Source organism: Schistocerca americana, unplaced genomic scaffold, assembly GCF_021461395.2.
Source record: "Schistocerca americana isolate TAMUIC-IGC-003095 unplaced genomic scaffold, iqSchAmer2.1 HiC_scaffold_23, whole genome shotgun sequence".
NCBI lineage: Eukaryota > Metazoa > Arthropoda > Insecta > Orthoptera > Acrididae > Schistocerca > Schistocerca americana.
The window spans coordinates 3,419,065-3,444,846 of NW_025725939.1; the positions used below are offsets into that span (position 1 = coordinate 3,419,065).

At 44.9% G+C, this 25,782-nt stretch overlaps 1 protein-coding gene across 1 annotated transcript in view; it reads left to right on the plus strand.

Annotated features, from left to right (window-relative positions):
* The window catches only part of LOC124575301, a 53,260-nt gene that overhangs the window by 10,195 nt on the left and 17,283 nt on the right, over positions 1–25,782 (plus strand). Inside the window, exon 4 of the mRNA XM_047131163.1 lies at positions 22,295–25,537. Within this exon, the coding sequence (XP_046987119.1) occupies positions 22,295–25,537 (3,243 nt within the window). The remainder of the gene's footprint in view (positions 1–22,294; positions 25,538–25,782) is intronic.

Below are 25,782 nucleotides of genomic sequence, written 5' to 3' on the forward strand. Positions count from 1 at the left end.
GTCAGGCGGAAGGAGATCCGACAATTTTAGGAGGTATCCCTTGACTTTTGCGACCTCCGAGTAGTGACGAAGCCCACACCTCTCTCTGAATTTTTAGTGAATGAGAATATCCTGGGAGAAAACTGGTAAGCATAGTTTTCCCAGTATGTCACGGTAAGAAACTTATTGGCTGTTGTACCAGTCCGCGTCGGGCGCGAGGAAACCATAGACGACAAACGTAAGCAAAAAATATGAGAAAATGAAATTAATTACAGTACTGGCCATTAAAATTGCTACACCACAAAAATGACGTGCTACAGACGCGAAATTTAACCGACAGATGCTGTGATATGCAAATGATTAGCTTTTCAGAGCATTCACACAAAGCTGGCGCCGGTGGCGACACCTACAACGTGCTGACATGAGGAAAGTTTCCAACCGATTTCTCATACACAAACAACAGTCAACCAGCGTTGCCTGGTGAGACGTTGTTGTGATGCCTCGTCTCAGGATGAGAAATGCGTACCATCACATTTCCGACTTTGATAAAGATCAGACTGTAGCCTGTAGCGATTGCGGTTTATCGTATCGCGACATTGCTGCTCGCGTTGGTCGAGATTCAATGGCTGTTAGCAGAATATGGAATCGGTGGGTTCAGGAGGGTAATATAGAACGCCGTGCTGGATCCCTACGGCCTCGTATCACTAGCAGTCGAGATGACAGGCAGCTTACCCGCATGACTGTAACGGATGGTGCAGCCACGTCTCGATCCCTGAGTCAATAGATGGGGACGTTTGCAAGACAACAACCATCTGCACGAACAGTTCGACGACGTTTGCAGCCGCATGGACTATCAGCTCGGAGACCATGGCTGCCGTTATCCCTGACGCTGCATCATCACAGACAGGAGCGCCTGCGATGGTGTGCTCAACGACGAACCTGGGTGCACGAATGGCAAAAAGTCATTTTTTCGGGTGGATCCAGGTTCTGTTTACAGCATCATGATGGCCGCATCCGTGTTTGGCGACATCGCAGTGAACGCACATTGCAAGCGTGTATTCATCGTCGCCATACTGGCGTATCACCCGGCATGATGGTATGGGGTGCCATTGGTTACACGCCTCGGTCACCTATTGTTCGCATTGATGGCACTTTGAACAGTGGACGTTAGATTTCAGATGTGTTACCACCCGTGGCTCTACCCTTCATTCGATCCCTACGAAACCCTACATTTCAGCATTATAATGCACGACAGCTTGTTGCAGGTCCTGTACGGGCGTTTCTGGGTACAGAAAATGTTCGACTGCTGCCTGGCCAGAACATTCTCCAGATCTCTCACCGATTGAAAACGTCTGGTCAATGGTGGCCGAGCAACAGGCTCCCCACAATACGCCAGTCACTGCTCTTGATGAACTGTGGTATCGTGTTGACGCTACATGGGCAGCTGTACCTGTACACGCCATCCAAGCTCTGAGTCAATGCCCAGGCGTATCAAGGCCGTTGTTACGGGCAGAGGTGGTTGTTCTGGGTACTGATTTCTCAGGATCTATGCACCCAAATTGCGTGAAAATGTAATCACATGTCAGATCTAGTATAATATATTTGTCCAATGAATACCCGTTTATCATCTGCATTTCTTCTTGGTGTAGCAATTTTAATGGCCAGTAGTGTATTTCTGATAACCGATGCAAATTGAGCATCTGTTTACATCACCGTCGAATAACATCGTGAAGCAGAACACCACCAGTCCACTGAAACGACAACCTGTGTCATTGTCTCACGTTAATGGACCGATCAGCTTAATACTATTCTTATGTAAAGATATACGCAACAAATGAAAAGAAATGATCGGCAATTTGATCTCTGAGTAGTTCGACCTGGAGATATTCAAGTAAGTAACGAAAGACACGTAATATATCCGGTGGTTCTACCCTCGAACAATTCTTCAGTTATGTTTTATTTACTGGCTGTGAATAGTGACAGAAATATTCGTACATAATCCTAGTTGTTATCACAGGACTCAAGAGGTGTGCTTTTTCTAAATAAACGCGATTCATACATTTCCCTTAATATCGTATGTTTAACTAAATACGAAGGACCACAGGAGCAGATGCTTACCCTCTGTAGAATCCGACAGAGAAAACGCCACCATCAGGCGAGGATAGATGAAGTACGTAACGATCGCTTATTTCTTCACCGTCACTATGTATTTTGCATTTGCCGCTTCGCTCACTTACCAAGTGTCTATCCAAACGATTTTAATTACAAAACATTTCTTTGTATAAAAAAAAACAGAAGACATTTTTCGGTACTATAAATTACAGTATTAATAGACTTCTATAAATACGTTTTTGAAATCACTTTGGGGGCAAGGCATAAACGTCTTTCACAGATGATGAGGATATATTATGTGTTGTAAGCCCAATGAATGAATGAATGAATGAAGTTGTATGATGAACAGAACATACTTTATGCATTCAATCAGTTACCAGCTAGTACTTAATTGTTCGTTTAAATATTTTTCAAAATAATTTTACTCTTTTTTTAATGTATTGGTTATGTATGATTTTCTGATGGCAAATTATTTTCAGAAATATTCTCATTTGCTTGAGTTGTATAATAACCAAATAAAGTTTACTTGCGCACTGATCAATAAACTGTCATTATTATAAGGCTTAGTTTTCAGGATTGGATGAGAACTTTTTTTCAATATTTACATTTGACTGAGGCAAAAGTGAATAGTTGTGTTTACGTGGCATTATACTTTGTTTCCATTCCTCCCAACGGGAAAAAACTCAGCGAGGGATAAAATTTCCATCCAGTTTTGTTTAAAATAAAGTTTGCTTCATATTTACAACCGCTACGTAATAGAATTACACACAAAATTGTTTTGCTTTAATTATGTTATCAATATTATTGTACTGATTGTTTTCAAGTCCGAGCTATTTTTGGCTCAACAGTTTACAAACTGCAGTAAAGTTTTTAAACTTTAGTGTGATACAAGTCAGCGTTGAAGCCTTAATTGTAAATTTCATTTGATACGACTCTCTATGTAATTGATACGGAGCTCACATCACACGGTCGGCGGCTCCTATCATCTGTTCTGTTGCGGCTCTGCCGCTACACCAACCGCTTCATAGGAACAAATGCCTGCTGCTGGTACCAAGGTTAGCACGATGTGTCGCGGGCTGCGCTTCTGCTTTTCACCTCAGCATCGTTTATACGAAACAAATTAAGTGCAGCATCACAGAGACAAAACATTTGTTATCCACTATACGGCACTGAAAAGAGTTTTGCTTAGCATATTTGTCTAGTCAGTTGTTTAATGTAGTTTATACGCAGTTACTACTGTTCGTTCATTTCAAAGTAAGAACACGTTTCCTTGTTGGCAACACTGTCAGCGGTCAGAGCGCTGCATGACATCCACTACACAGTACACTACAGAATTACTGTTAGCCTGTTGCACATAGTTCAGCTCTCAGCGAATCATATTATAAAACTGTCTACGACAAACGGTAGTTTAGCGTTCTTGTAGGGCACAGGTTATTTATTCAGTCCTTGAAGTTTTTGTACTTTAAACGCGCACAACCATACGTGACAATTGTGGACTTGTTAAGCACTGTTACTGAATACCACAACGGCAGACAGCAGTTCGCTTTGTTAGTACCACGTTTATCAGACGCGTTTATTTGTGGTTCGGTGCGAGAACACTTATGAAGATACACTTGGTTAAAAGCGTTCGTGCATACTTCATCCGATTACCTCCATAATCCGACGCAGCAGAGGTGAGTACAGATTCACGTACTACTATGGGCTTTCACATGTTGTATTTGCTTATGCTTGCGTAGCCTTTCAGTATGTGCTGAGTTCCACAGTGGGTTTTAAACTGCACTATCTACAGAATCATTGTGTCTCTTTTCTCAGGAGCTTCTGTGTACGTTGACAATCAAATAGTTGCTGTGCAAGTATTTTGTTCTCATGCAAGGTGAAGCTTAATACAACACTTGAATTATTTGTATATTAATATCTCTCTTTTTTTATTTTAGCGGTGGAGCTATGTAACAAGATTTATATGTTCTCATAGTACTCGCTCATGTACTTAGTTACTTGGTTTAGTGGCCTGATGTTTACATGTGAAATATATTTCATAAAAGAAAAACTTTTTTCTTTTCGTACATGGCATCGCTATACGACCTTTACTTCCATAGAAATTACGGTGTCTACGCAATAAGCGAAAATTACCACAGGAAAAAAATGGGTAAATAAACCGTCCGCCGCGTGCGCGAATCAAACATGGGCATCCAGACACACACACAAAGAGAAATTTTGTGTAACTACGAGATTGACAAGACTCAATAAGCAACTCATTTCCTAGATTTTTGTATTAGTACTATGTGCTTGCTTTATTTATGTAGAAAAATTCACAAGAAAATAATTACTGGCTCCTGCCAAAACTTAGCAACTACGTTTGTAAAAATAAGCTAAACATAAGCCATACACAATTACAGATTTGTGCCTTGCTTGCATAGCTAAAGATTTTTATTTCTCTTGCTTGCTGGTATATCCTACCCATACTGGTTGTGCTTACAGTAAAAGTGTGATTTTATGGTGTACATTTTAATATTCATTCCCATACCATGTATCTGTCATAAATTAGTACTTTCCCAAATTATTTTGAATTAACTATTGTACTGTTCAGAACATATTTAAAATTCCTAGCTTTACACGCCACTGTGGTTAAACCATGAAACAAAGCGTACTTCTACTGCTTCAAAGCTTGTGTCCAAATCTTGATCAGTTGTTATACAAATATATTTGCATATATACATTAGTCCATGAGATTAGTACAGCCGATCATCTGTCCGAGACTGTCATGAATTAAACAGAAATATTTATATCTATAATTACAAGAGGTTCACTTAACTTTGAAGGATCATGCTTTAAAATTAGAAAAGTTTTTTTTCATTTTTAGAAGAGAAATTCGCCGGACTGACTACAAAATGCCATCCTAACTATTAATACTATATATGCAATAGAAATTGCACCACCTTTCCTTAGGCCCAGGGAAAGCAATATGTCACATGACAGTACTGTATGTGCAGACGAAGTTTGTAGTCGGCGCATGACTGGTGTGATTGACCTGAAGGCATTTCGCAATTACAGTTGCCACTGCGCGCAGTGTCAACTTAGTTTGCGCCTATGATACATCTCATAAGGGACTACGTGCGCATGATATTCGTACCCCTTGATACCAGGATTATGCGGTAAGACATTTGAATATTTATTCAGCAAATCAGCTAGTTCAGCCTTTTGTTGTTCTGTTAAATGCCCTGATTCGCCTATTTTCGTTTGAATATGGGATAAAATATCCATGGCATCTCCTGTATTCTGACATTCTAGTGCATTATGAACACAGTACTGCCCACTACTAGTGGACAGAGCCTTAGTTTTTATCAGTTTGAGACATTGGCCTTCACTTTTTCGCAATACCTACCATGACATGATGTTTTCCTTAAGAAACTTACAACTTGTTCCGTTCAGATGGTCGATCTTTGCGTCCCCTCTTCGCAGAAATCCCATGCCTACCAGACAGGAAACAGACAAATTCTTGACAGTGAGAAACGTTGAGCCCGCGCCGAATAATGCTGCGCGAACGGCTGGGCACGTTTGGGGAGAGTGGTAGTGGTGGTGGTGGGGGTTACGGGCACGCCCTGTAGAGGAACTCCACAGCGCTGGAGGGGGAGTGCGTTCTAAACTGAAGCGTACGCTCAAAATTTTCGTTTAGTATTAAGTGGAGCCCTCACTTGTATGGTGACCATTCGAAAAGCTCTGCCACCTCTGCTTTCGTTAATATCAAAAAAGAATTCCGCTGAATTGGTTTTCGCCTGGTTTATTAACCATTTGTAATTTTCAGAGAAGCATCATGAGTGCCGAATTTTAATAATACCTGTACTTTTCACTTGTTGCCCTGTTAAAACCTGCTTCTTTTGCCAGAGCACAGCAGAGTTTACAGTTTCACCTCACAAACATGTTGTGCAGAGAGAATTCCGAAACAGTGGCTCATGAAGTTGAAGTAAGGAACTGAGGAAAAGTAAGATCGGTAGCTTATGAAAAACCACACCCGCGGTATAAATATAAACGTGTACTGTCTAATATTGTTCCGAAACCTATAGCATGTGCTTTCTTCGAGAAAGTCCAGTTCGTGGAATAACACGGTAAATGAAGTTCTGCATAATAAACATAAGGAAAAATAGTCTCTTTGCGTTTTATCATTTGCCAAAATCTCATTTCGATATCTCAAACAGTTGAGGAAATATAAGAGATGATGTTGATATTACACTGTGGCTTCATTGATACGTCAGAGCAGTTTTTTCGAGATCCATGATAGACACCAAGTCCCAAGTCTAAACAAAAATTCAGTATGTTAGCTAAATTTAATACACCGCTATAATATAATGTAGTATGCACCGAAAGTTAACATCATAGCGACTCTTGTTTTTCAATGCAAACTTTTTTGAAATTCGTGCAGCGCCTTACTTCCATGCAAATATTCAACTATGACTATTAAGGAAATTATGTGCACACATTATGTAGATGATACTACTGTTCGGACCTCACGTTCCACAGTCACCTAACTAATTGTCCCTTGGCACCAGTAGCACCGGAGACTACACAGTTTTGGAATGGCATTATCGGTACACTAGATTTACTAGTTACACTTTTGAAAATTTCACGTCACGGACGTTAATACCTGGTCCTCTGTCCAGTACAACTGTCGTGGGTATGCTCTCCACTACAGCATTCACAGCTGCCTGAACTAGTTCTTTAAGTTTCATGCACGATTTAAAATCTCCTCACAGTTCTTCTCGAATATCTGTATCCTCTTTATATCGTAGCATACGAAACTTTTCATCAGGTTTCCTCGTAGGTGTATGTTCGGGGTGGTCACAAATTTTTAAAGTCAGTTAAATACACAAGTGTGAAATTAATAGCATCTACTGTAAAACAGTTATGCTTATCAAGATATTTGTACAACTTCCGCCGCTGTCTATAATAATAATAATTTTCAACTTGTCTGAAAAAATTTATGTATGTGGAATTTTGTTATTTTGTATATTATTTAGTGCAGTTAATGGCAAGAATGAAACAATGTTTAGTCTTTCACTACTCTCCATTTCATATATTTGTGGAAGTGGCAGTTTTCGCGCCTTTTTTAGTTTTTCTGAAAAATGTGCAATTCATGCATGTACAATTCATGCATGTACAATTCATGCATGTACAATTCATGCATGTACAATTCATGCATGTACAATTCATGCATGTACAATTCATGCATGTACAATTCATGCATGTACAATTCATGCATGTACAATTCATGCATGTACAATTCATGCATGTACAATTCATGCATGTACAATTCATGCATGTACAATTCATGCATGTACAATTCATGCATGTACAATTCATGCATGTACAATTCATGCATGTACAATTCATGCATGTACAATTCATGCATGTACAATTCATGCATGTACAATTCATGCATGTACAATTCATGCATGTACAATTCATGCATGTACAATTCATGCATGTACAATTCATGCATGTACAATTCATGCATGTACAATTCATGCATGTACAATTCATGCATGTACAATTCATGCATGTACAATTCATGCATGTACAATTCATGCATGTACAATTCATGCATGTACAATTCATGCATGTACAATTCATGCATGTACAATTCATGCATGTACAATTCATGCATGTACAATTCATGCATGTACAATTCATGCATGTACAATTCATGCATGTACAATTCATGCATGTACAATTCATGCATGTACAATTCATGCATGTACAATTCATGCATGTACAATTCATGCATGTACAATTCATGCATGTACAATTCATGCACGTACAATTCATGCACGTACAATTCATGCACGTACAATTCATGCACGTACAATTCATGCACGTACAATTCATGCACGTACAATTCATGCACGTACAATTCATGCACGTACAATTCATGCACGTACAATTCATGCACGTACAATTCATGCACGTACAATTCATGCATGTACAATTCATGCATGTACAATTCATGCATGTACAATTCATGCATGTACAATTCATGCATGTACAATTCATGCATGTACAATTCATGTATTAGTTAATGAATTGATTTCCAGGCCGATAATCGGAAATTATTACGATGCACGCACACAGCTTATGCATATTATACACTTCTTTGTTGAATGTTCGCTTCTAGTCACGCTTATTTGATTTCCTCACTTTCTCAAACAACGAATGTCGTCTGAGAGGCCCTGCTTCCTTTTCCTGGTGATTCTGTTTTCTGTTAGCGTTTAATACAGGTTCAAGGGGCCCAGGTTGGATTCCCAGCTGGAGCAGAAGATTTTTCTCCATTTGGGGACTGGGTTTTGTGTCACTATCATTTAGCCCAATGTGGGCGTCGAATGCAGTAAGCACTTGCCCTCGGCTGCCGAACTTCCCCAAATGGGGGACTCCCGGCTCACAATGCTGTACGCTCATTACGACAGGTTCAACAAAACTGATGTTGGCACTGCACAAGAAAGCCGATTCCTGCGCAGTAAACAGCCAACTCCAAACACACACTGCCTTTCACAGAAATTATTAAATTCAACTAGTGCCATCTACCAATGAGGTCACTTGACCAGAACACGAATAAGGCGCTGAGAGCCACGAGGGCCAAAAGGACACTGTCCTTGACCCCCAAATTTAAGTGAATATCAGAGAAACCAGTGAGACAGCTTTTCTTGAATGTTCAGATATACATGTAATGTGGGCCTACAGTGCCGATAAACCTGACCCACCGAAAGGTCAACAGATTTCAGAAGCATTGAATAAATGCTCTACACTCACAATTGACGATGATGTGCTTTATGGTTCTGAGTGCCTCAAATGGATTACTGTAGGATAAAATCCAGAACTTAATGTACTGTATCTCATTCAGAATCTCACAAAGTAGGTGTTTTTTGCCAGTATATCTATAAAATACACCAATGTCCGATCTAATGTTACCATATAGCGGGTGAATTGGCGTATCTGTGCAGTGTGCCAACTGCCTAGTGGGATTTATGCCAAGCAAACGACTGCTGCAGTGCGCTGTCACCTGTTGGCATTGATGTAAACTTGTAGATGAGTGCTGTGAACTGTGCACATTGCTTATCAAATCCGTATGTATTCGGCCCGTGAATGTGCGCCCGTTATCGTGATCCAAAGTTTCAGTTTCACTGAGTCAGGGGAACAATGTAGCGTAGCGCGGTAGGTGTCATTTATTTCGGGTTACCCCATCTACATTATGTTTAAAGCGTTCAAAGAAAAATAACCAATAAATCAGCAAGGTGCCAAATGGTACGGTGTTCATGTGCTCTTGTGCTCTTACCCAACAGCTGCCACTGCTCTTCATGCCGTCTATCACTTCCACTCGCCCCCCTTTCTGACGGTCGTAGTGAGTACGATGGGGGCGGTTTTAGTATGACCCACCAGCGTTGCTTGAGGACCATTCCTGGGACACCTCTAAAGTGCTCACGGCATGATTTTGCGGGGGTGGCGTCCAGTTAGGCGCAGGCCCCGTGTTTTGTCCCGATATACTGCGTCCATTATTTCTGTCATTGTTATTCATCGACAGTTTCCTAGAATGTGATTGCAACCTATGAATTGTGTTCCGAGAGCAGTTATACCCTGGAGTAAATCAATGTCCAATATTTTGGTTACTATGTCGGCCGTCTGCATGCGACGGTTAGTGCATATGTTATTATCTATTGTGGCGTTCATTCGCGTGATACGGCACTGCGCCGTTGCCACACACACCCTAACAAACAGTATTTACAATTAGTCCAGTAGAATTAGCATTCCAATCGGAAATAATTGCTACAAAAATTTTATTGTTTTAATTGCTTCGTTTGTGTCCCAGTATGACTATCCTAGGTTTTCCCCCACTGCCGAGTTGTGGAAAAGTGCGGGGGCCAAAAATGTACCCGAGAAAGTGGTATTTTTCGGTTTCGTGGTTATATCTCGTAAATGACTCACAAATCGAAAACATAGTGCAATTAAAAATTGTAGGGCATGAAACTCTGCATTGAACGAGACCATCCGTATATTTCTTGGACCACCCGTTTCCATACTAGTGTTCTTCAAAATTGGACCAATTTCACATATTCATAAAAATTTTTCGTTTTAACCTCTGTTTTTTGGTATTATCGTAGAAACTAACCCACCTATCAATAGTGTCGTTCACAAAAAAAGATATGGAGAGAGAAATTTGGCATTCGATGAAACCAAAAGTGAATTTATTGAACCACCCATTTGTGTACTGCTCCTCATTAAATTTGGACCATTTCTCATCAATTTCAAATGTAGTTCTTCAGTAATTCTTATGTACAGTCTTTTAAACACAGAACTATAGCAACCAATTGTCTTGTACTTATGTAATATAGTAATAGAATAAAATACTAAAATTTTGTAAAATTTGAAAAATATTGAAGTTTTTCATATGTCGAGGGTTAAGAACTGAGACCTCGTATCTGACAGATGTCAGAGAAAGTTCTGACTCAAAAAAATTGCAAGTGGAAAAATGCATGTTATAACAAAATGATGCAAAAAATACAATGCACAACCTGTGAGTAATAAGCGATTATCTCTAAATAAAAAATCAAAACAATCAAAATTTTTATTAAAGGTTATTTTTTAGCTCCCCTGTGAAATTTGTCTTGTCAGGTACGTGGTATCCGTTCGTAACCCTCAATATAATATAGTGATACCCATTCAACTGATATGAAGGATACAAAAAGAGAGAGACACTCCTTGAAATTAAGTAGTGATTATTATATTTCGTAATTACAGAATTTTACGTGAATGTATGAGATGAGAAGGGAAAAGTAGGTATGTACACAAATTTCACATACGTCAACGTTTGACTGTCTTGTTGAGAGAAGAGACTGTGGAGCTGGTTCTTTAGAGCTGGTTCTTTGGAGGTAGGAATGAGGCCAAGACAAACTCTGAAGCCTGCCATCCCCAGAGGAGCGGATCCATCTGGTGTCCTATCCACATTTGTACTTGTAAGTAGGTCCACAAGCAATGCTGGCGATCTGCTTCCGACGTTGGTGGTAGGGATGCTAGGGTGAATCTGAATTTCATAATCGCTTTGGAAAGAAGGTCGAATCGCAAGTTGTCTTAAGTCTCTCCTGCCATACCTCCGTAAATCGGAGGTCAGCTTCGACAATAGCTTCAGCTTGAGTGTCATGCTCTCAGAAAGGTATGATATCTTCCAGAAGACATTTTTGACCAGTAGATTGACCACCTCCTTCTTGCCCCGACCGAAGGGTGCTGAAGTTGTGTCACATCCACTTATGGGGTAAAGAAATATGAGTGACCTGATCTTTGCCAGTTTGAAATTGTTAGAATCAAATACTTTTGATGAGGTCTTTCCTCTTCCAGGTTTCAAGAAATATATATTTGCTGATGGTGTGGCTAGGGCATTGAGCATGATGAGAAGGTCCGTATCCTCACCAACAACCACAACCTTCTCATGCTCCTGTGAAACCTCAAGCACTGTGGCAACAATTAGGTGGTCTGCGTCTTCAGTAGCTTGCCTTACTGAGAAGCCTTCATCTTCGAGCCTCGAAATAAGCAAGCTAATGAGATGTACTTTATTTCTGGAAAGGAACTGCTCCTGAGTCATAGTCACCATCATTAGCTCGGTAAATATGACCTCAGGAGTAGTGTGTCTTTTGTTTCGGCAGAGGTGCTTAGCATATTTGATTCTCTTGGTGGGCAAGTCTTCTGGGTAGCCATCGACCACCACACTTCTTAAGTATTCAACGTATTTGGTTAGCATTAACTTAAGTGTTTCACCATTCTTCCATACAACGCACTGGAGAAGAAATCCATCGATGACAAGGGTGCCATCTCATATTGGAAGAATTCTTTAATAAAATGAAGAACAAACCGCCTTCAGTCACAAGTTGCGTTTATTTACTGCACTATGCATTTCGAGCACTGGAGGCTCATCTGCAGGTGCTTTTTAGCGATTTACATTAGGTTTTTTAGTTGTTTGCCTGTTGATATTACATTTTTCTGTTACAACATGGTATATTCTAGATGTAAGTTTAACAGCGTTAATAATATGAAAATAACTTACAGTTTAACATTGTATGATGTCTGCTTCTGTTGTGCAGTTGGTATACACAATATACGTCTTTAATTTTGCAGTACATACTGGGATATATACATAGTCACACACTTTCTCGCACATTGTAGTAGCAGAACGTAAACCTGCCACAGATTCTCGTTCATACAGATGTTCTACTTATAAATATAATCGATTTTCTTGTTTCACAGAAGATAACGTGATAGTATTAGTACACAGGTGTTATTAAAATAATTATTTGGCACCATGTTGTAGGTTGTCAGCTGTTCGTACTATTATGGATTTGATTTCTCAGGAAAAAATAAACTTTTGAAGGTGTAAAAAAATTGTGGCTGTTAAACTCTGTTTGTTCATTCAACAAGTTTTCGGAACATTTTTCTTTGTGTAGCATTATTTCTAACTGTTCTAGTAGATTAAATTTTTTACTGTTGGGTTCTGTGTGAAGTACAGTTAGGCTGTTGTGGATGTCGTCAAGTCTGTTTATTAATATACATGTTGTTAGTTATTGTAGATTTTTCAAAATGGTGTAGTCGAAAGGTGTCGGTGTGTTCTTTATACCGTGTGTGGAAGGTTCTTCCAGTTTTTCCTATGTAAAATGCAGGGCAACTGTTACATTGTAATTTATATATTCCACTGTGTTATGTTATTGGCTTGTTTGTGTTCCCTGCGTGAGGTAAGTGGTATCCAAGTTTGCCGTTTATGGAGAAAAATATTTTAATATTTTTTTAATAAGTTAGCTACTTTTTGTGATACTATGCCTAAGTATGGGATGCTTGTGAAGATTTGTTTGTGTTTGTAGCTTTCTATCTGCGCCTAAACTTACTTGCAACCGTGCAGGATGACAGAAAGTGGATGGAATGACCGGTTGAGATGAGTTTGTAACGAAGTATGATCTAATGGTAGATGATTGAATGGTAGATGCATTCTAGAGATAGGAAGATGTTGCGTCAGATCATTTAAAAAATTTTTTCCCTTCTGTTAGGGTGCATCAGTTGTGTGGCATAACCTGTGTTCGACTCGTATTCAACTGTATGTTATGTTTGAGGCTTAGAGCACTATCTACTCGCGATCTTTAACAGCAGATCTGCCATCAGAGGAGTTCCATCTCATGTGTGTGGGTATGACGACGACGACGAAACACGCCCATCTTGTTTCGGCACTTTCCTCTAGATGAACGAAGATATTTGCAAGGTACTCCATTAACCTGCCGCATCTTTGGCATAAAATCGAGTCTTCAGTTTCATAATTACATTGATTCTATGTTAGTGGCAGTTTGTGAGATACTGAATTCCCATGGATACATCTGCTTGACAGATGTTCTGTTTACAGATTTAGTGGCGGCATGTCTTGTAATTTCACATGTCGAACATCGTTGCTATGCGTTGGTCAGTTTCCTTGTGAGAGGTATTCTCCGTTACTAAAGATCATTTTGTATGGGACTGATGCAGGCATAGTATAATTTCTAAACCGTGATCGGATATGAACAGAGGATGCCATACACCTCTGCGAAACTATATTGTGCATGTATCACAGGGAATCGATGTCTTAAGGAAGTAGTTTTTTTCATTTTACAGTTTATCTTGTTACAGTTTTAGGGCGCAAAATTGCTACGGTCATTAGCGCCCACTCTGCGACTTAGGGAAGGGTACAAAAACCAAATGGGAAATCTGCAGCAATGAAAGCTAAACTCAAAAAGAGGGGAAACTAAAAAACCAAAGGGAAACTTAGGAAACCACTGTAGGAGAGGGGGTTGTTTTTCCCAAAAAGAGCTTCAAATGACCGACGTGATCTCATTGACACTGATAAGCTCGAAGGCACGATCAGCTGAGCGCGTGTCATCATCTAAAATGGAAGGCATATCAGGCGACAGCTGTAGATGGGCTTGTAGTGGAGTAAAATAGGGGCACTCAAGAAAAAGGTGTCTCACCATCCACAGTTGAGAGCAGTGGGGATAAAGTGGGGGAGCATCGCCACTTAAAAGATGTCAATGGCGAAAAAGTCAGTCCCCTATCCAGCGTCTAGTTAAAATTACCTCCTCCAGATGACAAGTTCGGGAGAAAGATGTCTGAGCACTGAGAAGAGGTTTCACATCCCGCAATTTATTAGCGGGAAGTGTAGACCAATGAGCGTGCCATAAAAGAGCAACACGACGAAATAAGACACAATGCAGATCGGTGAAGGGCACCACGCGAACAGTGGGCTGAGGAAGGGAGACTGTAGCATTGCCTACTATATCGGCTGCCTCATTTACATGGATACCAACAGTAGGGGGACAAGGTATGTTATATCCGACATGCCATTGTTGCAAATTTATTCAAAATGACGGCGATGACGTCATCCAAGATGGCGGCTCTAGACTTAGCAACAGCGCATGACGTCATCCAAGTTGGCGGAATTTGGTGAGAAGTTTGAATTTTGGCTGGAAGATAGGTCAATTGCGCTACCTCCACTAACCTAACCCTCCAGAAAAAAAATTGGTTGGAAATTCAAATTCCAGCAGGATAATGCATCACACCACGAAAATGGCAGGAAAATAGACCACTTGGGGTACGTCCACTAAACTAACCCCCAACCCCGTAGAAAATGGCGGCAAGCTCAAATGCCAGCACAATAATGGCAGTAAAACTTGACTTGTCTTTATTATTACTTCAACAATATCATGCAGGTGTGTTCGCCACGAGGTCCAACTGGCTAAGTCACATAGCCACCAGCAGAGGGCGTCATTCAAGATGTCGGATTTTGGCGGGAAGTTTGAATTTTGTTGGAAAGAAGGCCAACTGCGTCACGTCCACTCAACTACTGTCATCAAGGACGGCGACTTATTTTGTTTCACCACTCAGATGACCTGATTGGCGGTGCACATTCAGTCTTTGCTGTGTTGTCACCGTCAAAGCATCGTCACATGTTTGATCATCAAGATGAATGTGAAGGATGTAGACATTTGAGGGAGGACTAGCCACATTTCACTACATCATTTATAGAAGAGTATGATAATGCAGATGGCAGTTATAAGAATCGAGGGGCATGAAAGGGAAGCAGTGGTTGGGAAAGGAGTAAGACAGGGTTGTAGCCTATCACTTATGTTATTCAATCTGTATATTGAGCAAGCTGTGAAGGAAACAAAAGAAAATTTCGGAGTAGGTATTAAAATCCATGGACAAGAAAAAAAAACTTTGAGGTTTGCCGATGACATTGTAATTCTGTCAGAGACAGCAAAGGACTTGTAAGGTCAGTTGAACGGAATGGACAGTGTCATGAAAGGAGGGTACAAGATGAACATCAACAAAAGCAAAACGAGGATAACGGAATGTAGTCGAATTAAGTCGGGTGATGCTGAGGGAATTAGATTAGGAAATGAGACATTTAAAGTAGTAAAGGAGTTTTGCTATTTGGGGAGCAAAATAACTGATGATCGTCGAAGTAGAGAGGATATCAAATGTGCTGGGGGTCATAGTATTTTCATGCAGCACTCGACTGTTGATAACTTATTCAATCTAGACATGGCAGTAACTAGTACTAAATAGATGGCGCCCATGAGTTCAAGCTGTATACAGTAACATCATTAACTGGCTTCAGACATGTAGCATTCACATAGAAGATATAGACCATTGTCTTAGCACCTGTATAACGGCAGCGCCGAAGTCTTGTGCTATTCCTCAAATAAGTGTTGTGAATATTGAACTCAAATTTACTGATGGCATACCCAACTATTTCAATGGGTCTATAACATTATGAGATACATTTGCTTAATTTGAGGGATATAAGAAACAACTCTTTTCGAAATACTGTACTTCTGTTGCACCATTTGAAAAAGAATGAACTTATTGTTTTCCATGCTGATCATAATTTTATGTCTCGAGTAAATAAATATATTTATAATATTAACTTTCTCTTTGTCTTTTTTATTTCTCTAGACAAAAATGTCACAATTGTTAATGCACTTTAGTACACCTTAATGTACGTTAATGTATGTGACACACTTCCCTTTAAATACACCATGTGGAATTCATTCTGTCGTGTAGCCGTTTTAGTTCAGTTCGTAAGGTGATTGCACTATAGTGGCTACACACACACACACACACACACACTATTTATCATATAAAAGCCTATTGCACGCCAGTACATAGCACAATAGGTATCATGGCAGGCTGGGTGATGCACACTTGCTGCAAGGACTTTATTGTTAGTGACTGGTCCTGTGATGATCAAGACCAGAAGACCAAGTAGTAGTAGTAGTAGTAGTAGTAGTAGTAGTAGAAGAAGAAGAAGAATGGAGCACTCCTTCACAACAGCATACGAGCTATAATTGTAGGTCCTTCCAACTGTGGTTAGACAAATGTCTTGATGGCTGTGTTAACACACACAGACTGAGTCCGCTTCAAGCACCTTTTCGTCTACTCTGAAACACTGCTTAAACCCAAGTACCAGTAACTGCAGAAAATGTTAGATGGGGTAGACGGCTCTTTTTTTGTTTTTTTTTTTTTTTTGTGGTTTTAGGGCGCACAACTTCAATGGTCATTAGCGCCCAGACTATGTTAGGAATGCACCGCGAGGCACAAGTTTAAAACAGCAACTAAAATGGAAAACATGATAAAAGACAGATTGACAGGCATAGGATTAAAAACAGCATAATCAAATGTTCTTAGACAGGTTTGTCAAGTTGATAAAATGAAGTACGCGAGCAGCTGCTCCTGGGTCATCCGCTAAAATGGCATCTAGAGTACATGGTAGGCCAAGATCAAGATGCAGTGTATTAAAATCTGGACAGGACGTTAAAATGTGGTGGACCGCCATGGACAGAACGGCGCCGGCGCAGCCGTGAGCAGATGGTGATGGCTGAACCGGCAGTGTCCAATTCGTAACCGGGCCAAAACTACCTCCTCCCGCCGAGAAGGGCGTGAGGAGGACGTCCAAGCCGCGGGAAGAGGTTTCAAGGCCCAAAGCTTGTTGTACGTAAGTGCAGCCCAAACGGCATGCCACAGCGACAAAATGCGCTGACAAATGACCCTGCTACAATCTGATGAAGGGACGCAACAAGAAGCTTTCCGAGGCTGGAGGACCGCACCCTTGGCCGCGGCATCTGCAGCTTCGTTCCCAGGGATACCGACATGGCCAGGAACCCACATAAAGCTAACCGGAGAACCGTCGTCCACCAGCTGCTGAAGAGAGCGTTGGATCTGGTGCACGAAAGGGTGAACTGGATACGGATCACTGAGGCTCTGGATGGCGCTCAGGGGAATCAGAGCAGATGACATAAGCAGAATGTCGGTGGCGGCAGATGTAAATAACAGCCTGGTAGGGGGGCAAAGAGCTCACCTGTGAAGACCGAACAATGGCCATGGAGCCGGTATTTGAAACTTTGTGCCCCAACAATAAAAGAACACCCAGCCCCGTCATTGGTCTTAGAGCCTTCTGTATAAATGACGGTCATATTAATGAACTTCCAACAAAGTTCGACAAAATGGGAGTGGTATACCGAACCGGGGGTAACCTCCTCTGGGAGCGAGCTGAGGTCAAGGTGAACGCGAACCTGAGCCTGGAGCCAAGGTGATGTGCGGCTCTCGCCCACTCTAAAGGTTGCAGGAAGTGAAAAATCAAGGTGTTGAAGGAGGCAACGAAAGCAAACAGCAGGGGGTAGCGGGGCAGAGACATACAACCAGTATTGACGGTCGAGAGAGTCGTCAAAAAAGGAATGATAAGACGGGTGGTCGGGCACTGACAGTAGCCGACAGGCATACCCTCAAAGCAGTATATCGCGCCGGTAGGTGAGTGGCAATTCACCGGCTTCAGCATGAAGACTCTCGATGGGACTAGTGTAAAACGCTCCGATCCCAAGACGTAAACCCCGATGTTGTATGGAGTTGAGGCTGTGTAAGATGGACAGCTGTGCAGAGGAGTATACGAAGCTCCCATAATCCAGCTTGGAGCGGACAATCGACCGAATAGGCGAAGTAGGACTGATCCGCTCCCCACGACATACCATTGAGAACACTGACATTTAGAGAACGGGTACAATGGGCAGCCAAATAAGACATGTGGAGACCAGCTAAGTTTTCTGTCAAATGTAAGACCTAAAATTTTTGTTGTCTCCACGAATGGGAGAGCAACAGGACCGAGTCGTAAAGACGGTGGGAGAAACTAGCGCCAGAAGTTAATACAGACCGTCTTCTCTGCAGAAAAACGGAAGCCATTTGCGACACTCCAGGAGTGAAGATGGTCAAGAGAACGCTGAAGACAGCGCTCCAGGAAACATGTGCGCTGCGCGCTGCAACAGATGGTAAAATCGTCCACGAAAAGGGAGCCTGATACATCAGCTGGGAGGCAATCCATTATTGGATTGATCGCTATGGCGAACAGAGCGACGCTCAAAACTGAGCCCTGTGGCATCCCATTCTCCTAGCGAAAGGTTTCTGACAGGACAGAACCCACACGTACCGTGAACTGTCGATCCATTAAAAAGGAACAAATAAAAAGAGGGAGGCGACCGCAAAGGCCCCATGTATGCATGGTGCGGAGAATACCCGCCCTCCAACAGGTGTAAGCCTTCTCCAAATCAAAGAACACAGCCGCGGTTGGGCGCTTCCGCAAGAAGTTATTCATAGTGAAGGTCGACAAGGTAACCAAATGGTCAACAGCAGACCGGCGCCTACGAACTCCACATTGTACATTGGTAAGTAGGTGTCGAGATTCAAGCAGCCAAACCAAACGAGAGTTAACCATTCGCTCCATCACCTTACAGAGACAGCTGGTAAGCGAGATAGGTCGATAACTGGAAGGCAAGTGCTTGTCCTTCCCCGGCTTAGGAATCGGTACAACAATAGACTCACGCCAGCATGCGGGAACATTTCCCTCAATCCAGATGCGATTATAAGTACGAAGAAGGAAACCCTTACCCGCAGAAGAAAGGTTCTTCAGCATCTGAATATGAATAGAATCAGGCCCTGGAGCGGAGGACCGTGACCGGGCAAGTGCATTTTCGAGTTCCCACATGGTGAATGGGGCATTATAACTTTCACGATTCGAGGAGCGGAAGTTAGGTGGCCTAGCCTCCTCTGCCTGTTTTCGGGGGAGGAAGGCAGGGTGGTAATGAGAGGAGCTCGAAACCTCTGCGAAAAAGCGGCCGAAGGCATTGGAAACATCCTCAGGGGCCGCAAGGACGTCATTCGCGACCGTCAAGCCAGAAACTGGTGAGTGGACCTTAGTGCCAGATAGCCGACGCAGGCTACCCCAGACAACAGAAGGAGTAGAACTGTTGAAGGTGCTTGTGAAAGCAGCTCAGCTGGCTTTCTTGCTTTCTTTAATAATATAACGGCACTGCGCATATAATCGTTTATAATTGATACAATTCGCCACTGTAGGGTGGCGTTTAAAGGTGCATAAAGCACGTCGACGAGCACGTAAAGCATCTCTACATGCTGCAGTCCACCAGGGGACCGGTACGTGACGTGGAGAAGAAGTAGTGTGAGGGATGGAATATTCAGCAGCAGCGAGAATGACTTCCGTGAGGTGTGCGACCTGACTATTGCAGCTTGTGAAGGTCTGATCCTGAAAGGTCGCCCTGGAAGAGAAGAGCCCCCAGTCTGCTTTGGAGATGTTCCAACTAGTTGAGCACGGCGAGGGGGTATGATGCAGGAGATGGATAACACACGGGAAGTGGTCGCTCGAATATGTATCAGAAAGTGCATACCACTCAAACTGGCGTGCAAGTTGGGTGGTACATATAGAGAGGTCTAAATGGGAATATGTGTGAGATGTGTCCGAAAGAAAAGTAGGGGCGCCAGTATTGAGGCAGAAAAGATTGAGCTGGTTGAAAAGGTCTGCTAAAAGGGAGCCCCTTGGGCCGGATGCTGGGGAGCCCCAAAGGGGATGGTGGGCATTGAAGTCTCCAGTTAACAAAAATGGTGCAGGTAGCTGAGCAATAATTTGCATCATGTCTGCCCTTGTAACGGCAGATGACGATGGAGTGTAAACGGTACAAATGGAAAATGTAAAAGTGGGGAGAGTAATTCGAATGGCAACTGCCTGCAGGCCGGTGTGCAATGTGATGGGATCGTAGTAAATGTCATCCCAGACCAGCAACATAACCCCTCCATGAGCCAGAATACCTACCACAGAGGGTAGGTCAAAACGGACAACGGTGTAGTGTGCCAAGGCAATTTGATCGCATGGGCGTAGCTTCGTTTCCTGGAGGGCTACGACGAGCGGATGGTGCAAGCGGAGCTGCAACTTCAAGTCGTCTCGGGTGGAGCGAATGCTGCGAATATTCCAGTGAATAAGTGCCATCGTGAGAAGAAAAGGAAGATGAAGGAAGGGGTCACCTTGGAGGCCGCTGAGGGCCTGGCTTCGAGCGAGCACTGCCGCCGCTATCAGTAGGCGGACAGTCATCGTCAATTGGTTCTATAGGTTCATCGGCCATCTTAACAAGATGGCCGATGGAGGGGGAGCTTCCTCTGCAGGTGAACGGCCAGATATTCGGCTACCAGTGGTGCGGCCAGGCGAAACGGATGACGGCCTGGGGTGGCAAACGCTGGGTGGCGCAGGAGAAGAAATGTGCCATGGCGGAGAAGGAGAACTGTGCTTCCTATGAGCCTTCTTGGAAGGTTGTTTAGTGGAAATACTGGTCGATGGCTGGGAGTTGAAGGTACGTAGGAAGTCTGCACGGGACGGTTCCTTCTTGAAGGCCCGTGCATCTGACTTCTGGGTCTTCGTCTTGGCAGAAGCTGATGAAGGTGCTTGTGTCTGAGGGGTGATGGGAGGAAGAGGAGACATCGACCGAGCGATCTTAGTACTGGCCGAACAGACGACCGTGGTGCTGAAGGTCAGATCGCATGTCTGCGTCGCCACCTTCCTGGTAGTCCATGGAGAGCCGAGGACAGTACTGTATTTGCCGCTGGGAGCAGCGTGGGCTTCCTACTAGCAAATAGCTTGCGAGCAGCCGAGGTGGACACTTTCTCTTTGACCCGAATTTCTTGGATACAGCGTTCTTCCTTGTAGATGGGACAGTCACGGGAGGAGGCTGCATGGTCACCCTGACAGTTCACACAATGAGGAGACGGAGGTGGACGGTCACCCTCATCGTCATCCCTGCCATGAGTGACACATTTAGCCACATTGGAACAAGACTGGCGAGTGTGATTAAAATGCTGACACTGGTAGCAGCGCGTAGGTGTCGGGACATAGGGGCCAACAGAAATAACCTTGTAGCCCGCTTTGATACGTGACAGCAGCTGAACACTATCAAAGGTCAAGGAAAGTGTCTGGGTCGGTACAAGGTCATTGTTGACCTTTTTCATGACCCTATGGACAGCCGTCACGCCCTGCTCAGCGAGGAAAGACTTAGTCTCCTCGTCAGTCAATCCGTCAAGTGATCGAGTATATACCACACCACGAGACGAATTCAAAGTGCGGTGAGCCTCCACCCGAACAGGGAACATGTACAGGAGTGTGGCCCGAAGCAATTTTTTGTGCCGGAAAGGCGCTCTCAGTTTCTAGTAACAAGGCACCATTAGGCAACCTGGTACACGACTTGACAGATCAAGCTATGGCATCTACGCCCTTCTGGATAACGAAAGGTTTGACAGAGGAAAAATCCTTGCCATCCTCAGATCGAGAAACTACGAGGAACTGTGGGGCAGGCGGTAGTACTTTTGTTACTGGTGGCTGGTCAAGTTTCCGTTTATGGGCAGAAGGTGCGAGAGAAGAAGAAGTGAAATCCATTGCGGAGGAATCCCCCATGATTGCCAGCATCTCCGATGGCGCCCGCCTTAGGTGAATGTTTACACCTCAGGTCACACCTCCTGAGAAACAGACAGAGGGACCAATCGGCGTGGTCAGAAGGTATCAGCTCAGGCAATCACCCCTCCCTGGGCCTGGCCTTTACCAGGGGGTACGTGCGTGCCTTACTTGTCTACCCAGGGCAGGGAATTACGGGTTACCCCGTCACCGGCTACGTGTGCGAACGCGTGGGTCGGCCTTCAGGCGCGCACAGGGAGGAAGGAAGAAGAGGAAAAAGAAGAGAGAGGGAGAGAGAGGGCAGACTGTCTCAAACGCAGAGGCGGAGACCAGAGAAGCCAAGGAGTGGAAGCCAGGGAGAGGAAGCCAGGGAGAGGAAGCCAGGGAGAGGAAGCCAAGGAGAGGAAGCCAAGGAGAGGAAGCCAAGGAGAGGAAGCCAAGGAGAGGAAGCCAAGGAGAGGAAGCCAAGGAGAGGAAGCCAAGGAGAGGAAGCCAAGGAGAGGAAGCCAAGGAGAGGAAGCCAAGGAGAGGAAGCCAAGGAGAGGAAGCCAAGGAGAGGAAGCCAAGGAGAGGAAGCCAAGGAGAGGAAGCCAAGGAGAGGAAGCCAAGGAGAGGAAGCCAAGGAGAGGAAGCCAAGGAGAGGAAGCCAAGGAGAGGAAGCCAAGGAGAGGAAGCCAAGGAGAGGAAGCCAAGGAGAGGAAGCCAAGGAGAGGAAGCCAAGGAGAGGAAGCCAAGGAGAGGAAGCCAAGGAGAGGAAGCCAAGGAGAGGAAGCCAAGGAGAGGAAGCCAAGGAGAGGAAGCCAAGGAGAGGAAGCCAAGGAGAGGAAGCCAAGGAGAGGAAGCCAAGGAGAGGAAGCCAAGGAGAGGAAGCCAAGGAGAGGAAGCCAAGGAGAGGAAGCCAAGGAGAGGAAGCCAAGGAGAGGAAGCCAAGGAGAGGAAGCCAAGGAGAGGAAGCCAAGGAGAGGAAGCCAAGGAGAGGAAGCCAAGGAGAGGAAGCCAAGGAGAGGAAGCCAAGGAGAGGAAGCCAAGGAGAGGAAGCCAAGGAGAGGAAGCCAAGGAGAGGAAGCCAAGGAGAGGAAGCCAAGGAGAGGAAGCCAAGGAGAGGAAGCCAAGGAGAGGAAGCCAAGGAGAGGAAGCCAAGGAGAGGAAGCCAAGGAGAGGAAGCCAAGGAGAGGAAGCCAAGGAGAGGAAGCCAAGGAGAGGAAGCCAAGGAGAGGAAGCCAAGGAGAGGAAGCCAAGGAGAGGAAGCCAAGGAGAGGAAGCCAAGGAGAGGAAGCCAAGGAGAGGAAGCCAAGGAGAGGAAGCCAAGGAGAGGAAGCCAAGGAGAGGAAGCCAAGGAGAGGAAGCCAAGGAGAGGAAGCCAAGGAGAGGAAGCCAAGGAGAGGAAGCCAAGGAGAGGAAGCCAAGGAGAGGAAGCCAAGGAGAGGAAGCCAAGGAGAGGAAGCCAAGGAGAGGAAGCCAAGGAGAGGAAGCCAAGGAGAGGAAGCCAAGGAGAGGAAGCCAAGGAGAGGAAGCCAAGGAGAGGAAGCCAAGGAGAGGAAGCCAAGGAGAGGAAGCCAAGGAGAGGAAGCCAAGGAGAGGAAGCCAAGGAGAGGAAGCCAAGGAGAGGAAGCCAAGGAGAGGAAGCCAAGGAGAGGAAGCCAAGGAGAGGAAGCCAAGGAGAGGAAGCCAAGGAGAGGAAGCCAAGGAGAGGAAGCCAAGGAGAGGAAGCCAAGGAGAGGAAGCCAAGGAGAGGAAGCCAAGGAGAGGAAGCCAAGGAGAGGAAGCCAAGGAGAGGAAGCCAAGGAGAGGAAGCCAAGGAGAGGAAGCCAAGGAGAGGAAGCCAAGGAGAGGAAGCCAAGGAGAGGAAGCCAAGGAGAGGAAGCCAAGGAGAGGAAGCCAAGGAGAGGAAGCCAAGGAGAGGAAGCCAAGGAGAGGAAGCCAAGGAGAGGAAGCCAAGGAGAGGAAGCCAAGGAGAGGAAGCCAAGGAGAGGAAGCCAAGGAGAGGAAGCCAAGGAGAGGAAGCCAAGGAGAGGAAGCCAAGGAGAGGAAGCCAAGGAGAGGAAGCCAAGGAGAGGAAGCCAAGGAGAGGAAGCCAAGGAGAGGAAGCCAAGGAGAGGAAGCCAAGGAGAGGAAGCCAAGGAGAGGAAGCCAAGGAGAGGAAGCCAAGGAGAGGAAGCCAAGGAGAGGAAGCCAAGGAGAGGAAGCCAAGGAGAGGAAGCCAAGGAGAGGAAGCCAAGGAGAGGAAGCCAAGGAGAGGAAGCCAAGGAGAGGAAGCCAAGGAGAGGAAGCCAAGGAGAGGAAGCCAAGGAGAGGAAGCCAAGGAGAGGAAGCCAAGGAGAGGAAGCCAAGGAGAGGAAGCCAAGGAGAGGAAGCCAAGGAGAGGAAGCCAAGGAGAGGAAGCCAAGGAGAGGAAGCCAAGGAGAGGAAGCCAAGGAGAGGAAGCCAAGGAGAGGAAGCCAAGGAGAGGAAGCCAAGGAGAGGAAGCCAAGGAGAGGAAGCCAAGGAGAGGAAGCCAAGGAGAGGAAGCCAAGGAGAGGAAGCCAAGGAGAGGAAGCCAAGGAGAGGAAGCCAAGGAGAGGAAGCCAAGGAGAGGAAGCCAAGGAGAGGAAGCCAAGGAGAGGAAGCCAAGGAGAGGAAGCCAAGGAGAGGAAGCCAAGGAGAGGAAGCCAAGGAGAGGAAGCCAAGGAGAGGAAGCCAAGGAGAGGAAGCCAAGGAGAGGAAGCCAAGGAGAGGAAGCCAAGGAGAGGAAGCCAAGGAGAGGAAGCCAAGGAGAGGAAGCCAAGGAGAGGAAGCCAAGGAGAGGAAGCCAAGGAGAGGAAGCCAAGGAGAGGAAGCCAAGGAGAGGAAGCCAAGGAGAGGAAGCCAAGGAGAGGAAGCCAAGGAGAGGAAGCCAAGGAGAGGAAGCCAAGGAGAGGAAGCCAAGGAGAGGAAGCCAAGGAGAGGAAGCCAAGGAGAGGAAGCCAAGGAGAGGAAGCCAAGGAGAGGAAGCCAAGGAGAGGAAGCCAAGGAGAGGAAGCCAAGGAGAGGAAGCCAAGGAGAGGAAGCCAAGGAGAGGAAGCCAAGGAGAGGAAGCCAAGGAGAGGAAGCCAAGGAGAGGAAGCCAAGGAGAGGAAGCCAAGGAGAGGAAGCCAAGGAGAGGAAGCCAAGGAGAGGAAGCCAAGGAGAGGAAGCCAAGGAGAGGAAGCCAAGGAGAGGAAGCCAAGGAGAGGAAGCCAAGGAGAGGAAGCCAAGGAGAGGAAGCCAAGGAGAGGAAGCCAAGGAGAGGAAGCCAAGGAGAGGAAGCCAAGGAGAGGAAGCCAAGGAGAGGAAGCCAAGGAGAGGAAGCCAAGGAGAGGAAGCCAAGGAGAGGAAGCCAAGGAGAGGAAGCCAAGGAGAGGAAGCCAAGGAGAGGAAGCCAAGGAGAGGAAGCCAAGGAGAGGAAGCCAAGGAGAGGAAGCCAAGGAGAGGAAGCCAAGGAGAGGAAGCCAAGGAGAGGAAGCCAAGGAGAGGAAGCCAAGGAGAGGAAGCCAAGGAGAGGAAGCCAAGGAGAGGAAGCCAAGGAGAGGAAGCCAAGGAGAGGAAGCCAAGGAGAGGAAGCCAAGGAGAGGAAGCCAAGGAGAGGAAGCCAAGGAGAGGAAGCCAAGGAGAGGAAGCCAAGGAGAGGAAGCCAAGGAGAGGAAGGCAAGGGAAAGAGTAAGTGAGACAGTGAGATGGAGAAGAACAAAGAAGGGAACCAACCAAAGGAAGGAGGAAACGAGAAGAAGCGAAAAACCAAAATGACCGCAAATATAGGTCGTGGAACCGTCCGTCTCCGGACGCAGGCGCTAACTACCCCTTGAAGGGGAGGGACTGCTTTTAGTCGCCTCTTTCGACAGGCAGGCATCAGGAATACCTCGGGCCTATTCTAATCC